Source organism: Desmodus rotundus, chromosome 12 (assembly GCF_022682495.2).
Source record: "Desmodus rotundus isolate HL8 chromosome 12, HLdesRot8A.1, whole genome shotgun sequence".
Taxonomy (NCBI): Eukaryota; Metazoa; Chordata; class Mammalia; order Chiroptera; family Phyllostomidae; genus Desmodus; species Desmodus rotundus.
This window is the reverse complement of record NC_071398.1, coordinates 31,235,105-31,252,443: the sequence shown is the minus strand read 5'-3', so window position 1 is coordinate 31,252,443 and position 17,339 is coordinate 31,235,105. Positions and strand designations below refer to the sequence as shown.

At 53.8% G+C, this 17,339-nt stretch overlaps 2 protein-coding genes across 6 annotated transcripts in view; both read right to left on the bottom strand.

Moving 5' to 3' along the window:
• Positions 1–1,386: 1,386 nt before the first annotated feature.
• Positions 1,387–3,625, bottom strand: IL17C (interleukin 17C). Its single transcript, XM_045191910.2, has 3 exons — positions 3,445–3,625; positions 2,795–3,129; positions 1,387–2,224 (listed from the first exon to the last, which is right to left on the bottom strand). The coding sequence occupies exons 1-3, from the start codon at positions 3,505–3,507 to the stop codon at positions 1,963–1,965; spliced, it is 660 nt and encodes a 219-aa protein (XP_045047845.1). The 5' UTR covers positions 3,508–3,625; the 3' UTR covers positions 1,387–1,962.
• A 6,025-nt stretch (positions 3,626–9,650) lies between these two features.
• Positions 9,651–17,339, bottom strand: part of ZC3H18 (zinc finger CCCH-type containing 18) — a 62,788-nt gene continuing 55,099 nt past the window's right edge. For 2 of the 5 annotated variants that reach the window (XM_053914777.2, XM_053914779.1), the window contains 7 exons: positions 16,731–16,874; positions 16,211–16,270; positions 14,899–15,059; positions 14,457–14,659; positions 13,727–13,823; positions 11,286–11,382; positions 9,651–10,565 (listed from right to left, as the gene is read on the bottom strand). In XM_053914777.2, the coding sequence (XP_053770752.1) occupies positions 10,358–10,565; positions 11,286–11,382; positions 13,727–13,823; positions 14,457–14,659; positions 14,899–15,059; positions 16,211–16,270; positions 16,731–16,874 (970 nt within the window). In that variant the 3' untranslated portion in view covers positions 9,651–10,357. The remainder of the gene's footprint in view (positions 10,566–11,285; positions 11,383–13,726; positions 13,824–14,456; positions 14,660–14,898; positions 15,060–16,210; positions 16,271–16,730; positions 16,875–17,339) is intronic. The other 3 variants (XM_053914778.2, XM_053914780.1, XR_008425670.2) reach the window with 2 other exon arrangements.

Below are 17,339 nucleotides of genomic sequence, written 5' to 3'. Positions count from 1 at the left end.
TAACCACACGCCCCATCGGGGCTCTTACAAATCTACTCACCTCCCTGCTCTGCCCTGTCCCCTGCAGGCCATTTCCAGCACTGGTTGACCCACCTGGCACCCACTCAGACCCCACAGACTCCCTCAGTCCAGGACAACTCTCTGTGCACCCTGGCCCCACAGTTACCCTCTGCTCCCTTGGCTCCAGCCACATGGGCCACCCCAACCCTCAGACACAGGCGTGCTGCCTTCTCAGGGCCTTTGCACAGGCTATTATTCCCTCTGCCTGGAACACAGGTCCCTGGCTGGCCATCCAGGCCTTTGCTCAGGTGGCCTCCATGGCCGTGTGATCTCTGTTTGGAATTGCAGCCCCTCCACCTTCCCTGCATCACTGTCCTTAATTCCTTCACCAGCCCTAACGGAGCACTTTGCTGCTTGTTCTGTGGTTGTCAGTCACCCCACATGTGGGCAGCAGAGATCTGTCCATTTTGTCCACTGCTCTATTCCCAGCACCAGGCACATAGACACTCAGCAAATATGTGCTGAACCCACGGTCCTTCCAGGCTCAAGACCAAGGTCACCCCTCCCCACTTCCTGGTACTTGCACACAGTAGGCGTTACTTAGTGGGTAAAAGCTACTGGTCAGGCAGGGAGGTGCTGACAAGGGCCCTGCAAACCCCACAGTACCATGTCAACCCTCAGATTTGGCTGGGCCTATGCAGGGGGTTGTGGCTGAGCCAGAACTGCCCCAGGGTCCCTTCCACCACTGCCAAGGCCATGTACTCCTGGACCCCTTAACGAGATGCCTCCGACAATCCCATGCGGGAAGATGCAGATGTAGGACTTTGGCAGTAAGGGCACAGGCCAGGTTGTCGGTTGGCCAGTGGGGCAGCTGGCCTGGGACACTGGCTGGCTTGGTTGCCCCTGGACTAGCAGGTCACCCGTGGTGGACAGGTGCCCAGGGGGATGTTGGGGCCATGGGATGGCCTTCGAAACTCCTGGGCCTCTGCTGGGCTGGGGGAACACGGTTCAGATAGCTGAAGGTGATGGCACTCACCTAGGCTGCACAGGTGCCCCCTGAGAAGATACCCCCTGGGAGTTACCCTCAGAGATGCCTGTCCCTGGGGTCACAGAGATATTTCCCAAGGATGGAGAAGGTGCTCACTGCCACAGCATAGGTCTGGCCACACTCTGGGCCGGTGGGTAGAAGAGGGCCTCTCTTTATCACAGCCGGGCTGTGGGAACTCATCCCATCCCCGGGCCCCAGAGCCATAGCCAGGAGGCATCACCAGGTAAAACCACAGGGGTCAGCAGGGCACACCTGTGCTCCACTCTGTTCAAATGCATCCCCCACCCTGGATGTACTTGGGGTTCATGCATAGGCCTTTCTGGACACACCAAAATGTGGACCTGCGGCTACCCCTGCAGGGCCAGCTGGGTGCAAGGGCCAGGCAGGAGTGAGGGTGAGGAGGGTGCCTTCACCCCTGTATCTGTGGCATCCAATGAATGCTGTGCCCTTGGGGTGTTTATCAATTTAACGGCATATATATACATTTACAATAAATAATTATTTTAGAAATACAGGGGAGGTGGGAAGAGGGAGCATGGGGGATCCCAGAGGGACCGCCAAGTAGGAACATCAGAACACCTTTTCTGTTTTTGTTTTAAAAAGTTTTAGAGAATAATAAGTTTCCTTCTAGCCCACTGTTTGTGTGAAAGGGTAACTGAGCGTCTAAAGGGGGCTGACTAGGGCAGGATCACCTGGCTCTTCCACTGAGTGCCCAGTCTCTACTGTTCTTTCTCAAACTAGAGGCCTGGAGCCCTGGGACCCTGTGTAGGGAAAGCAGGGTCATCCAGGGCATATAAATAACCAATAAATACACATAAATAGGAGGGGCCCTCTCTGCAGAGAGAGCCCCACTGTCCAGTCTGGGAGGCCATCCCTGCCCACAGCACAGCAGTGGGGACATCTGAGGCCAGCGGTCACAGTACCACCCTGGGCAGGACGCAGGTGCAGCCGATGGGCACTTGGATGGACTCGACGTGGAATTCAAAGGCCCCGGGCGTGGGCACCCCTGTTGTGTCCCGGGAGCAGGGCCGTCTGCGCAACACCAGCAGGCTCTGGTGCAGCGGGACAGAGTTGAGCGCTGCTGTCTCACGGCCGGTCCTGGTGCTGATGCAGCCCCTGCACAGGCACTCGGCGACGGCCAGCTTCTGTGGGTAGCGGTTCTCATCCGTGTCCACGCTGCAGGAGAAGAGTGGTGAGGCACTGCTGAGAGCCTCAGCAGGCTGTTCCTCCTTCCCTGTCTGCACCCCGTGGCTGCCCCATGTGCTCAGGGACGCCCCTGCCCTGAGTGAGAGCTGAGGTGTCAGGCTGCAGGGAGCCCAGGGGGCAGGCATGCATTCGGTGCTCAATAAGTGATGATTTCCCATGACTCCAGTGCCGTCTCAGAGCACAGAAGCTAGGGTAGGTGGCTTCCTGAGCCACCTTACCTCCCTTTCGGCCCAGTGCATCACCTGCAGGGGCTCAAGTGGGGGCCCCAGAATTTTCCTAGGGGACCCTAGTGCCCGAGGTCTGGCCTGAGATCTCAAGACAACAGTGGCAAGGAGGAGCTTACTTGATGGGTCCCCCCCCCCCCCCCCCCGCCCAGGGACAGGGGCCTGGCTGGACAGCGGTCAGGATGCTTATCCCATTTAACTGGTGAAAACACTGAGGCTCAGAGAGCTCTTCAGGAAGCCAGTGCCCAGATAAGGGAGGGAGCAGCCAGTGCCACACAGGAGGGTCCCAGTGCCCAGAGGGCCCCACAGCCCTCACCGGTATCTCCAGGGAGAGATGGAGCGCTGGTGGATGTCGGCTTCCAATACCTCCTCAGGCTGTAGCACTGGGCACTGGGTTCCAGCTGGGGGCCCCTTGTGCCGCTTCCTGCGGCCCACTGCCTCCAGGCTGGACACCAGGGCTACCGGCAAAGTCTGCTCCCACTTGGCAGCTCGAGCCAGCAGGTGTGCGGGGGCCTGGCCCAGGGGCAGGTCCTCGGCTGAGTAGCAGCGTGGGGTTCCGTGGGTGTGGATGTGGGGGCCTCCCCAGAGTGGGGGGCTATGGAGAGCCAGGCTGGCAGACAGCCAGAGCAGAAACAGAAGGCCAGGGAGGAGCTGGTGGAACAGGCAGTGGGTGGTCAGGGCATGAAAGGGGCACCTTGCTAGCACCCCAGCTTGCCCTGTTCCCTGTGCAAAGATGGGAAATAGCCTACTCTTACAGTTGGGGAAACTGAGGCCCAGAGGGGCTAGCCCCTCAGCCCAAGCTCCCCAGTGAACCAGAGTTCCTGAGTCCTGGTTCCCTCCTGCCCCAAGATTTGGGGGGACTTCCTGGACCCCATCCCAACATCATTAGCTCAGAGCTCAGGGAACTGCCAATCCTTCTGGGCCAGATGGCACTGTCCAGGTGGGGGCGTGGGAGAGGCGGCTCACCATTTCAGTGGCAGCAACTGGGCTCAGAGCGGCTGGTGTGTGCCTGGCGGCAGTCCCAGGCATACTTGGCTGTGGTCCTGGGGTGCACCAGGTGGCAGACCTGGCCAGCTGGCTGCCAGTGCCCTTTATACCTCTGGCCACACCTGGGGAAAATCCGGCATCACTTCCTCCTTGGGAAGTGCCCAGCCGCCACTTCCTCCTCCCTTGCCTTCTGGTCCCCACAGACTGTCCCCTCCTCCCTAGCCCAGGGCCGATGAAGCCCACCCCTCACTCCAGACCTTCTCTCACTGCCACCGTAATTGTCACTGTACTCTATTTTCCTCCTTCCCCCACCCAGAGGGACCCCACCCCAGGCTATGCACCTGTAGATGGAGATGCAAACAGATCCTGCCTATGTAACATTCTGGAACCTTTTGTAAAAGGGTTTTTCCTGAGTTTTCTTTGTTTGTTTGTTTAAGATTTTATTTATTTATCTTTAGAGAGGGAAAGGGAGAGCGAAAGAGAGGACAACATCGATGTGTGGTTGCCTCTTGTACACCCCCTACTGGGGATCTGGCCTGCAACCCAGGCTTGAGCCCTGACTGGGAATCAATCAGCAACCTTTGATTCGCACACATGTCCACGCTCAATCCACTGAGACACACCAGCCAGGGCTGCTGAGGATTCTTTAGCTTGCCTCTCTGATTACACCTGTATGTTTTTGCTATCTGGACCTGGTGACCAGGTACCTGGGGTGGGGCTCACACATTGCATGCTGCAGCACAGTGCTCCTGTCCCGTCAGTGGACGTGAGGTTGGTTTCATTTTTCACCTAAGATGATCAAGGTCAGGTGAACAGCAGTGTCTGCCTCAAACTGCACGGCCGGGGGGAAGTCCCAGGGAGACGGGGAGTTGGGGCTAGTGAGCATCTTCAGGCTTCCTCAGGGTGGGGCAAAAGTGGATTTAGAGTAGTGAGTATTCGAAAGTTTCTTTTTATTATTTATTAATTATTGTATTATTTTCCATATTAACTGTAAACCTACTTTTGCCCCACCCTGTGTTTGGGCTCGTGTATTTTTTAACAAAAATTCAAGCCAACATGTCTGAGATGGAGGGGGTGAAAATGCCTTGGAAATGTTAAAGAGCAGTGCACCCTAGGAAGCTTTATTTAAGGAGGCCCCAGGAGCCCACTTGCTTCCCACCAGCTCATGCTGCTGGCTGGGAAGAGAGGTGCTGGCGGGTGCCTTTGTGATCCCGAAAAAGAGAGAGTTTGGAGCCAGATCTTGCAAAGTTTTGAATGGGGTTTGAAGGCCATTCTGTGGAGGGCCTGCCTGGGGGTCCCTGGGCAGGTGCCTGGGCACCCTCCAATGCTGAGGGCCTTGCCTGTCCTGGTCCTCTCAAATCAGAGTCTGGGTGGTGGAGGAAGGGTGCCAGTCTGCCCTCCAGTCTTTCTTTGCCTGATGGTAGGGGCCAGAATGTATATACCATTATGGCACCATTCTCTAAGTTTAAAGTCACAAACCTGGTGGACATGAAGACCCCTGAGAAGGCAGCGGGACACCTGGGCTCTCCCAGCAACCCCATGCAGCAGCGTGTGACTCTGGGTAAGGACTTGCCCTCTCTGGGCCTTAGTATCTGCGGGGTTAAGCTGCCCTCTGAGGAGCAGGTGAGGATTAGAGGCCCTACCCTGCATGGGTGGACAGAAATGCCCCAGCAACAGGTGCTGTGTCATGACTGTTTCTCTGCTTATTTTGAATAATGGATGGATGGATGGAATGGCTGGATGGATGCACTGAGTCCCCAGGACTGCCCCTCCCTTACAGTGTGCCCCTACCTATTCACCCTCTGCTTGCATGCTTCCTATAATGGTAAGCTCACCCACTGCATTCATTGTTTGCTAGGGCTGCCATAATAAAGTACCACAAACTAAGAGGCTTAAAGCAAGAGAATATTATTCATTCTCTCACAGTTCCGGAGGCCAGAAGTCCAAAAACAAAGTATTGGCAGGATCCTTGCTGCCTCTTCCAGCTGTGTGTGGGTGCTGTGACCCTCGGAGTCCTCGGCTTGGAGACCCATCACTCCAACCTTTGCCTTCGTGTCTGTGTGTTTACGAGGACACGCACCCTCATCTGGGATGATCTCATTTCAAGATCTATACCTTAATGGTATCTGCAAAGGCCCTTTTCTCAGATAAGGACACATTCCTCACAGGTACCAGGGGCTAGGACTTCAACATATTTTTTAGGGGGGACACAACTGAGCCCAGTACACCCTTGAGTACTGAATGCTGATATTGTGGGTTAGGTCAGGCTGAGAGAACTGGGACCTGCCTGCCTGCTGAGGCCCTTGGAGGTCTCAGAAAAATTCCAGCCCTGGCTGGTGTGGCACAGTGGATTGAGCACTGACTTGAGAACTGAAAGGTCACCAGTTCAATTCCCAGTCAGGGCACATGCCTGGGTTGCGGGCCAAGTCCCCAGTAGGGGGCACTTGAGGGGCAACCACACATTGATGTTTCTCTCCCTCTCTTTCTCCCTCCCTTCCCCCTCTCTAAAAATAAAATCTTAAAAAAAAAAATTAAAAATCTTAAAAAAAAAAAAAGAAAAATTCCAGCCCCTCCTGCTGTTCCCATGTGTACTGTGAGCCTCTTGATGGCAGAGACCATGTCCCCAGCACAATCTGTCCTAGCACCTAGATGCTCCATTAACATAGCAGAACAAAGGGGAGATAAACCTTGGATGACCTTGTGGAAAAAGGGTGAGGATGTCCCCTATGCTGGCAAGGCAGGAAGGCCAGGAACCTAGGAAGACCAGCAGGCAGCAGCATTGCTTCCTTTGGTCTGAGAAGTCCAGCTACACTCACACAGGTGTTCAATCAGGAAATGAAAAGGCTGTAAAACTTGCTTGCACAGGGGCTCCTGGGGTTTCCCAACCTGCAGGAAGGCTCTGGATGCTTGGGTCCAGCAGGGGGCTGGGGGTATATGGCAGGGGGCGGGTGTTGAGGAGGGCTGTCCCCCTACCCAGGCCAACCCCTACAGTGTGTCTGCATCTTCTGTGTTCCTGTGTCTGTTCTGAACAGCTGATTGGGCATGCACTGTGCTCAGTGGAGGAAACTGGGACCCTGACTTCACACCTATCCCTCCTCACCATTGTCCCCGGGCACCCCCAGGCCAGTCCCCCCTGCCCCCACACAGCAGGCCAATACAAGGACTGGGAGTGTGTGTGGGGGCGGGCAGAAGGGCACAGGGCGGGCAGGGGTGGAGCCTCATTCCTGGGCTGCTGAAGCAAGCACAGAAGTCCCAGGTTGGGCAAGACTGGAAAAGCGCCACAAGTGGAAGGTCTGAGGGCATCCTGGAGGCAGTGTCTGGGAAGAACCCCCCACAAACCATGCCCACAGGACCATACCCCTGATTACCACGCCCCCAACTCTCAGACATAACCAAGAGGACAGAGATGCAGGAAGAAGAATGTGTGAGGGCACTTCAAAGCAGGAGGGGGGGATGGACAGAGGAGACAGGCATAAAGTGTCACAGACAGACATATACGGGAACAAAGGCTGGCAGAGGGAAGGCAGGGGAGAGAAAGGCACAGGCCAAGGCAGAAAGGCAAATCACAGGACACACAGGGACAGACACACCAGGTGCTTCGAGTGTGGCCCAGCCTGTGGCTCAGAGCCTTTACAGCCCTGGCTGGATAGAAGCAGCCAAGTGGGCCTGGGTTGGGAGGTGGCCTGCAGGAAGGGTTTGCTCCAGGCTCTGGGGGTTCCAGGCTTAAAGTTTTCACTTATCCTGGAGGGGGGCCCAGCAACAGCTCAGGCCCCTCATCTGTGGAGGCGGGATGACAATACCAACTCCCCTTTCCCTGGAGGGTGTGGCCTTCCTGACCACTGGGCCCCAGGCAGCCCTGCCTGTGGTCAATCTATCACACAGCCCAGTCTTCTTGTTCCCACAGCATTTTGCACTGTCAGGAATGACTTTTTATTGCATCCTTGTCCACGGCCCTGTACATGGGGCTTTCCAAGGTGGGTGGTGTCCCTGCTTGTTCACCCAGGGCCAAGGCCAGGGCCTGGCTTTCCTCAGCCAGAGCTCCTGAGCCTCTCCTGCCAAGTGAGGATGAGGATGACTTCTGCTCTGGGGGGACTTACAGGCTGGCAGGAGAACTGCCAAGGAGCTGGAGGCTTGGCAGTAAGTGGGGGAGGGAAGCCAAATCTGGGGGCAAAAAAGGGCAGGTGGAGGCCCAAGCTTTGAGGGGAACAGCAGGGGCCTGACCCCAGGGCTGAGCAATGGAAATCAAGATCCGGCCCCTTCCTTTGAGACAGGCCAGTGTTAAGGAGCTTGGAGCCAAGCGCTTCCTGGGGTTCCACTGGAGGAAAGACAAGGTGACAGCTTGAGGACAGTGCTGTGGCAGCAGACAATGGAGGGACTGAGGGGATGGGGCCAGCCTGCAGAAGCTGAGGAAGTAGGAAGAGTCAGCCAGGCCAGAGTTCTAGGATCAGGGAACAAGTGCAAAGGCCCTAGGGTGGGAGAAAAGGCCAGAAGGCGGGGGAAGGGTTAGCATAGCTGTGGAGTGAGGACCCGAGGGCAGGGGACCTCACAGTGGCCTGGGCACTCGAGGAGCAGTGTGGTGGACAGAGACAGAACTTGAGAAACTCGTAATTATTCCCACTATTTGCATGTTAACCACCTGTTAGGATTTCAGTCAACAGGTCTCTTTTCTCAGATGCCTGGCCTGGAATGTTCTCTCCACTAGACCTTGGGAGAGGACAGCTGGCTCAGGGTGTGGCCCTCACCCCTCCTAGGACAGGCACGTGCCCCAGCCTAGCCCAGGTGAGCCATGACCTTAGACAGCAAATGGAAACCTGTTAGTTTAAACCTAACTTGGGTCAAGGGGATCTAGCTAGGGCTGTGGCTCTAACCTAGGTGTTAAAAGGTCAGGGTCAGGTCAGCCTCTTGGAACCGGAAAGGGCTAGAAGAGGGAGGAGTTAAGTGCAGAGACCTGTGTAGTGGGCTCACCTGTGGGATCCTGGCTTTAGAGGGGCAGTCAGTGCCCAGCTAGATTACAGGGCCCAGTGTCTTGTGGACATGGAACACTCAGGGACAGGCTGGCACTCAAGGTGTCCTGGATTCTGGATCCATGTCCTTGAAAGCCACTCATTCAGAAAACAGGAATTCCCTTTGCACCTGGCTTTGACCTGATGGCACACCAGATAAGCCTTTAAAAATTGTGGAAGACCCTCCACTGAGGCTGCTGTGACGTAAGGGGAGCCTCGTGGCCTGTGCTGTTAAGATGTGGACACGGGACAGAAAACAGTGCACTCAAGAGGCCTGACTGCATGGCCAGCCCGTAGCATCAGCTCCCTGCAAGCTTTCCTGTTCAGCTTAACTGCCGCCCAGTTGTGGGGCGAGCGCTGTGAAATGCATAGTGTAAGCTGGTGTCAGCTCAGTAGGTCATTTAAGTGGATGAGGACCCCAGGCTGCTGCCTCCTGGCACTGGCTCCACAGAGCCCTCCTGCAGGATTGGAACTGGGGGCAGCAGCGTGGGCTCTGGGGCGTTTGTTCCCAAGTCCTTATAGTACCTGCTTTATGGTAACCTGAGGGTGGCAGGGCACGCTGAGGTCCATGGTACCATTCTGTGAGTTTAATCCGACCAGGAAGGACCCCAAGTGAGCAATGGGGTTCCCCCCAGTGGAAACACCCCCACTGGGGCTCTCCAGGCTGCGGTGGGCACCACAAGGGCTGCTGTTCTGAGAATGGCTGACACTTCTGCTCTGCAGTGGACAGACAGCGTGGTCCTGGGCCCACGACTTCTCAAGCTTTGATACATGTACAGCTGTGTGGGGACCAGATGCTCTGGGTGGGGCATTGGCTTTGGGGACAGGTGTTGGCCTGGCCTGAGGATCCTTCCTGATCTCTCCAGCCCAGGGCCCTCTGCTGTGATAGGAGACCACGGGTTTGTGTTCAGGAAACCCTGCCAGGGCCAGGTACACATCCATCACCAGGAAACTGAGGCACAGTACTCCCTGGGGGTGGAGGTCAGAGAGCAGAGTTCCTGCACTTATGGGTGAGTGAGCAATTACTGTTCTGGGCTGAAAGCTCCCAGGGAGTCACACAAGGGCCTCAGGGGAGACTCCATGTCCCCAGCCTCCACCAGCCAGGGGCTGCTGCATAGCAGGAGGGACCAGTGGACGCCACGAGGTGTGTAGGCCCAGGCACATGAAACACCACCACCAGTGTTAAGGCAGCTGCTTATCAAAATATTTTATTTTAGGAGACCCCTCAAAAAAAGACCCTCCACATTAGACAGATGCCCAACAATACCCTTGGCCTTTTTTTTTTTTTTTTGGTCTTTTCTGTATTTTGTTCATTTTCAAATCAACTAAAACAAATTGATGCTTAAAATAAAAGACAGGAAATATTTCCCAGTCAGACTTTAGTGAAGAATATATATATTTTGATCCTGGGCATGGGCAGGGACGGGGAAGAGGTTGCTCAGAAGCACTCGGAGTTCCCGTCGACAGTAGGAGAGCCGCACGGTGAGGGCACGACAGACAGCAGGGCGGGAACTGGCCTCACTAGCAGAGGGAGGAAAAGAAGATGGGGAGGAAAGATGTATGGGCCGGCTGATCTAGACATCTGGGACTTAAAATTTACATAAAACTCTGCCAAGTCCTTGCTCGGTGCTATCTGCCTGCCTGCCTGTCTCTGATCTGGGAAGGGGCTGGTCAGTGCGGTCAGGGGAAGGCTGGGGTTCAGCAACATCTTCATTACGTGTGTGTGGCTTCTTTTCCAGCTGAGAAACTTTTTTTCTTTTTTAATATTTAAAAAGAATCACAGCCAAAATAAGACATTGACTGCAAAATCCAAAATGGCTGCGCTTACCCTATTTATAAAAACACGTGAGTCTTTGCCTCTGGTAGGGGAGCTGAGCCCGCAGGGCCCATTACACTTTCCCAGGAATCTTGGCCCGCTTGCGAGCAATGGCGTCCTCCACGGCTTTGAGCTGTTTTAGGAGCTCCTCCCGCCTCGACAGTGTGCTGGCCTTCCCTGATTTCGTGCCGGTGGAGGTGGCAGTGCTGGCATCTGAGGCTTTACCAGGCACACTTGTGACCTTGCTGGAGCTCTTGGACTGGGGTGACAACTGGCGCTTCCTGCAGGGGTGGGGAGGCCATTAGAGGGGTCTGAGTACCTCTCCCTCTCTGCCATGAGCTCCTGCCAGGCGGGGGACACGAGGCCCTGTCTAGGGGCCTGAACCCCGTAAGCTGTAACTGCCAGGCAGAAGGTACCCTCTCCGCAGTGAATGGAGGCCCCTACCCGATGGTGGATGAGTACCCAGGCCCCAGCCCAGCACCCCGCTAATCTGTCCCTCCTGCTTCTGGTCCTTGTATGCAACCTCCCTCTGTGGTGACGTAAAACCCACACTACAGACTTAGGAGGCCCCTGAGGCTGTGGGTGCCCAGGTGTGTGTTGGGGGTTTCACAGCTCTGAGTCCTGTGCCTGCCCCCCCATATCCTCCCTCACCCAAACCTTGACCCCCGAGCTATGTGGTACAGCTGCACAGGGACTCAGAGCCAACTTCCTAGGAAAAGGAAATTACTCTCCTCCTTCCTGTGCCTCAAATAGAAGGTACAAAAGCGTTGGGAACATCTTCCTGCCTGCAAGCCCCCAACTCCCATCTCCCCACCCAGGCTGAGAGCGGAGTGCCTCAGGCCATTCTTATTCCAGGGCCCACTGGTGGGGTGGAGTGAGAAGTGTAGGGCTTCCCTCTTGCTGCCAGATCTAAGACATGCCCCAGATGCCTCTGAGTCTGCCAGCCCTCCTGACGCAAAGGAGCCCATGTGGTGTGGCTGTGGCACAGGTGGGGCACTCACCTGTCTGGTGGGGCCACAGGAGCCTTGGAATTCTGGCCTCTCTGCCGCTCTGGCTTTGGGGAGCCGAGTCTCCCACCTGACTTCCGGTCCCGAGAACCTGGGACAATGTGAGACCAGGGTTCCAGTTATATATGGGGCTGGCAGCAAAGAGGGCTGGTGCAGCCTTACTGGATGCTAGTGACCCCATTCTATCCTGACAGCTCAGCACAGCTTCCAAATTTCCTCAGCGAGGCCCCAGGAAATCCCTGAGAGCTGAGCTCCAAACTGGTTCCAGACTTCTGGAGCTGGTGTCTAACAGACCACTGAGCAGTCACTGTTCTCACAGTAACACTGAGGCCCTGCCCACACACTCTGCTCTCATGTTCTCACAATAGGGTGGAGTTTCCCAGAGCCTGTGTGTTCTGTGCTGTCACAAGAGATGAGAACCTAGCCGTTGTCTGTCAGCCAGATATTAGAAATCTGTGACAAAACAAACAAAACAAAACCCAATGCTGCCCTGATGGGGTAGCTCAGTTGGTTAGAGCGTCGTCCTGATGTGCCAAGGCTGCAGGTCAATCCCTCGTCAGGGCACATACCAGAATCAACCAATGAATGCATAAATAAGTGGAACAAGGCACCAAGCAAAAAAAAAAAAAAAAAAAAAAAAAAAGGCCCAAATGAAAGAACGGATCAAAGCTCCAGAAAAAAATACAACTAAGCGACGAAGAGATAGCCAACCTATCAGATGCACAGTTCAAAACACTGGTTATTAAGATGCTCACAGAATTGGTTGAATGTGGTTGCAAATTAGATGAAAAAATGAAGGCTATGCTAACACAAACAAAGGAAAAGGTACAGGGAACCAATAGTGATGCGAAGGAAACTGGGACTCAAATCAACAGTGTGGACCAGAAGGAAGAAAGAAACATCCAACCAGAAAAGAATGAAGAAACAAGAATTCAAAAAAATGAGGAGAGGCTTAGGAACCTCCAGGACACCTTTAAACATTCCAATATCCAAATTATAGGGGTGCCAGAAGGAGAAGAGGAAGAGCAAGAAATTGAAATCTTATTTGAAAAAATAATGAGGGAGAACTTCCCCAATCTGGCAAAGGAAATAAGACTTTCAGGAAGTCCAGGAAGCTCAGAGAGTCCCAAAGAAGTTGGACCCAAGGAGGAACACACCAAGGCACATAATTACATTATCCAAGATTAAAGAGAAGGGAATCTTAGAAGCAGCAAGAGAAAAGGACACAGTTACCTACAAAGGAGTGCCCATAAGACTGTCAGCTGATTTCTCCAAAGAGACCTTACAGGCAAGAAGGGGCTGGCAAGAAGTATTCCAAGTCATGAAAGGCAAGGACCTACATCCAAGGTTGCTCTATCCAGCAAAGCTATCATTTAGAATGGAAGGGCAGATAAAGTGCTTCTCAGATAAGGTCAAGTTAAAGGAGTTCATCGTCACCAAGCCCTTACTATATGAAATGTTAAAGGGATGTATCTAAGAAAAAGAAGATAAAAAATATGGCCAGTAAAATGACAACAAACTCACAGTTATTAGCAATTGCAACTAAAACAAAAACAAAAGCAAACTAAGCAAACATCTAGAACAAGAACAGAACCACAGAAATGGAGATCACATGGAGGGTTATCAACAGTGGAGGGGGAGGGGGAGAGAGGGGGGAAAGGCACAGAGAATAAGTAGCATAAACGGTAGGTAAAAAATAGACAGGGGGAGGGTAAGAATAGTATAGGAAATGTAGAAGCCAAAGAACTTATATGTATGACCCACGGACATGGACTAAAGGGGGGGAATGTGGGAGGGAGGGGGTGTGCAAGATGGAGTGGAGTGAAGGGGGGGAAATGGGACAACTGTAATAGCATAATCAATAAAATAAAATAAAAATAAGTGGAACAAGAAATCAATGTTTCTCTATCTATAAAAATCAATAAATAAAAAACCGAAAAAACACACAGAAAAACCTCAATGCCACTCCTACTAACTTTTGTTTTGGGAAATAGTTATTTTTCATTAAAAAATGTTATCTGTGCTAAAATATAGTGCTTTATCAGTTGTTTTAAAATACTAAGAATTTTTCTTAGTTTTGACTTCTAATACTGTAAATAAAGGTCAGAAATTCCTTGGGGTCCTCTCTCTGTTTTTTTTCTTTTTCGTAACTTTTTTTTTAACCCTTACCCAAGGACATGCTCATTGATTTTAGAGAGAGAAGGGAGAGAGGGAAACATCTATCGGTGGCTTCTCACAGGTGAATTGATCGGGGACCTCTTGCACACTCCCCCACTGGGGACCCCCTAGGGACAGAACCTGCAACTTTTAGGTTTACAGGATGATGCTCCAACCAAGTGAGTCACACTGGCCAGGGCAAGGGTCCTCAATTTCTTAAAAAATGGACAAGGTCCTGGTCCTTCTACCAGCTGGGCCCCTGCAGGGACAGAGCTCACCTCGGTCTGGGGATACGTTGGCCCGCTTGGCTGGAGGAGGGCTTTGCCTGTCCTTGTCTGAGGGCTCATATCGTTTCCTGCTCCCTTTATCAGCAGCCTGAAGTCATGGAGGGAGCACAGTGAGGACACCGGGCCTGAGATACCGACCACCAGGCAGAACACACAGCAAAAGGAACAGAGTGGTGGCATCCTCACACCCAGACCTGCTCTCTGCTCCCACAGGTCCCTCTTCACCCAGTTGGCCCCGAGTGAAGCAGGGCCCACAGTTGGGGGACCTTTATTCTCTGTAGTGAAGTTGCCAGCAGGGATGCTGTGCTCCCTGTGGAGGCCATGCGACAGGACAGGCCTCCAGCAGACTCAGCCCCTTGCCCTTCCAGTCCCATGGGGCCTTGGAGACATCATCTCACAGAGGCCAAGTTTGCTTTGCTCTGTCCCAGTGCTGCCCTGTGGGAACCGGCCAGCTTGGCACAAGGACCAAGAGTGTAGGGAGAGCACTCACCCCCGGATGCCCTGACGTCTCAGGATGTGCTACAGGAACCTGTCCACCCCGTGCCCAGGTGCTCCTCCATTTCCCACAGGGCTGTCCATTAGGGCAGGAGGGTGAGCAGGGGTGAGACCAAGCCACCAGGTTCAAAAGGCCATTTGCTGGTTCCCACTTGGTCTCAGTCCTAGGATGACCCCGAGCTGCGTGGTTCCCTGTGGCTCCCACCAGAAGAGCCTATGGCCTCACCTTGTTCAGCAATGTCAACTTAATCTCTTTGTGTGCCACAAATGCACCCTGCTGGGGCTGCCCGGGGGTCGCCTGCTGGGGGGTTGTGGGCTGCTGGGAGGATTTACTGCCTGTGGAAGATTTTGAGGACTTGGGTGGCTGTGTGGATGAATCCTTTTTCCGCTTATCCTCTTTAACACCATCTTCTTTTTTAGATTTTCCTGCTGACAAGAAGTGCTTGGTCATGGTCACCAACATTGCATTGTGGTTTCCTGAGTGCTGCTTGGTGGAGAGGTGCATTACCAAGCAGGCAACATGTGTGTAGGGATGAAACTGGGAGGTCACCGCACTGTCTGACCAGCTGCACGCAGCGCTGACCAAGGCTACATGCACCCTCCTTCCACAAAGGGCCAGACTCTCCTCTGCAGCCACAACACCCAGCACACAAGGAGAGCCCCCATACCTTTCTCCTTCTTCGTCTGGGCTGGGGTTGGGGACCGTGAGCTGGCTGAGGACACAGGGCTGGCCAGGTCGGCGTACATGTCGTCAGAGTCCACACTGTGCACTGAGCTGCTGCTCGATGTGGCGCTGGATACCGAGGAGACGCTGCTCACGCTTAGGGACCTAGACACGTACGAGCCTGTTTGTGTCCGCATGTCCCCTAACAAAAGATGGGCTGGGGCTGGAGGCCCTGGGCAGGGGTTCGTGTCTACTTCCCCCAACTTCCAGTTTCAAGGAACATATACCCATCAAACCTTAAATTTCAGAGGGAACTCTAGGTAGTTTAAAGGTGCCACAGAGTATAGAGATGCTCATGCTGTTTGCTGGTCAGGGACATATGACTAAGTGTGACCCAAGAGTCCGGACAGAATTGAGAGTCCCGGTTAAAAATGCACAACAAAGGGAGACCTTCAACCTGCAGTGACACCAGACACTAGATGGGAGACCACTTTAACCAATGGCATGTGTCAGGAAAGCACAGAAATAACAGCCAGTTTCACAGGCCCTTGGTTCTGTCACAGCTCATGCTGCACAAGGGCTTGAAATTACAAGCTACTGCATCAGTTGCTGAGCACTATCTCTTTACCTCTGAGAAAACCCCCATCACTGTGTCCTAAGGTCATCAGACACCAGAACGGGGCATGGGAAGGAAAGAGAGCTCAACATTTTTTTAAAAGTTAGGCCTTTAAACCTATTTAGAAAGATTTTGTCAAATGTATACAAACCACCTACTGCTTAGAAATAAAACAAAGTTTGTTTCAAGGAATCTAAGGACTGATTCAATAATGTCTTCTTTTTTAAACACCTAAGCAGCAAAATTCTTTCCTACTTCCTTTCTGAGATTTGAAAGAATTGGCTGTCCCCAGCTGCCTCCGGCACAGCAGGCCAGAGCAGGACCAAGCCCTCCATACGAGAACGAGCATGAAGACTCCATGCCAGCCTCTCAGACCCACTGAACTGGAAGCGCCCTGGCTTCCTGGAGCCCGTCAGGTGCTTGTAGGGCAGAAGGGATCTGCACCCCTCACATGCTTAGAACCACTGCGCCAGGCTCCCTACTACACACGAGTGTCAGTCTGTTCTCTTCTCTTCATCCAGGTAGAGACAGCCAGCCATGCTGCTCCTAGCAGCACCGACTGATGGCCACAGGCTGCCCAAGGGAGAAGGAAAGCTCACACCTGAGGTGACCTCTTCCAAGGTCCCTGGACCCTGACTGGGAGGCAGGAGCAGGGGCAGAAGCTGATGGGGACTGGGGCCAGAGAGATGCTGACAGTGACCTGGATCTGGAACTAGAGCCGCTATAGCTGCTGCCGCTGCCGCTGCCACTGATGGTCCGCCTGCAACACAACCAAAAGTCCCGCCACTCACATCTCTGCAGAATTGAAAAGGGCAGACACAGTCTCTCCTCAGAACCAGTGCTAATTACTGGCCTGAGACAGATGCTTAACCAGTAACTTGCCACAGACTTGGAAGTGGGTTGGGGTCTATTTCCTAAGTGTAGCTTTGTCTTAAAAGATATTTAAACTTCTCTATAGCATCCCCACACCACCACCACCTCTTTCCAGAGAAGATTCTGGGTATCGAGGGAGCCCTCCCTCCTCAGGTGGAGCAGTGAGATGGGCGCATGCCTCCCACTGCACTCATGGGGGACTGAGGCTCAGTGAGGTGACATGACTAGACAAAACCTCATAGGTCAGGGACAGAATGGATCTCTGCCCTGGGCTGCTTTGCCCAGGAGTGTCCCCACCCCCACCCCTGGCATCAAAGATATGGAAATCCCCACAAAAGTCTGCTTACCTCCTGGGGGGGGTCCTTGCTTGTCGCTCCCTCCTCCTGGCTTCCCGAGGGTCTCCTGGCTTGGCAGGCTCGGGGGCGGGGGCAGTGGTCTTGGGGACCTGTGGTGGAGCTGGAGGTGGGGCTGGTTTCTTCACCGCTTTCTCTCTGTTTGATAGGATGGAAGGTCAGACCTGGTGGAGGGACCCAGCCAACGACCTCAGAGTATGTCACAGGGAGGCCAGGTGGGCTGTTGATCCCCTGTTGCACCAGGCTCTTGGAATGTTTCTGAAGCTGCTACAGACTATCAGCCCTACTTCCCATTCATAGGCAGCAAGATGAGGGCCCACCTGAGAACTCTGGAGAGTAGGCAGGAGCTGGCGCTGTGCACCCCGACATCCTGCCCCCATGTGGGGATGGCCCCTCAAGGGTGCTGGGGCAAACTCACATGTGGAAACCACACTGCAGTAAAGAAAGCAGCCCCCAATTTTTTTTCACTATCAGCGTGGGAAAACCCTCTGCCAGTTTCTTAGTGGTGGTGAGCACTCCTGATTCAGAGGGAGCATGGAGCATGGGCCTACCAGAGACCTTGTCAACAAAGTGACCTCAGCGGGAAGCAAGGTCTTGGTTGAA

Excerpts from the sequence above, each read along its gene's own strand:
- IL17C (XM_045191910.2), bottom strand. The coding sequence starts at position 3,507 with ATGCCTGGGACTGCCGCCAGGCACACACCAGCCGCTCTGAGCCCAGTT. Across the intron at positions 3,130-3,444 it reads CAGTTGCTGCCACTGAAATG|CTCCTCCCTGGCCTTCTGTT; the intron begins GTGAGCCGCCTC and ends CTGTTCCACCAG. Across the intron at positions 2,225-2,794 it reads ATCTCTCCCTGGAGATACCG|CGTGGACACGGATGAGAACC; the intron begins GTGAGGGCTGTG and ends CTTCTCCTGCAG.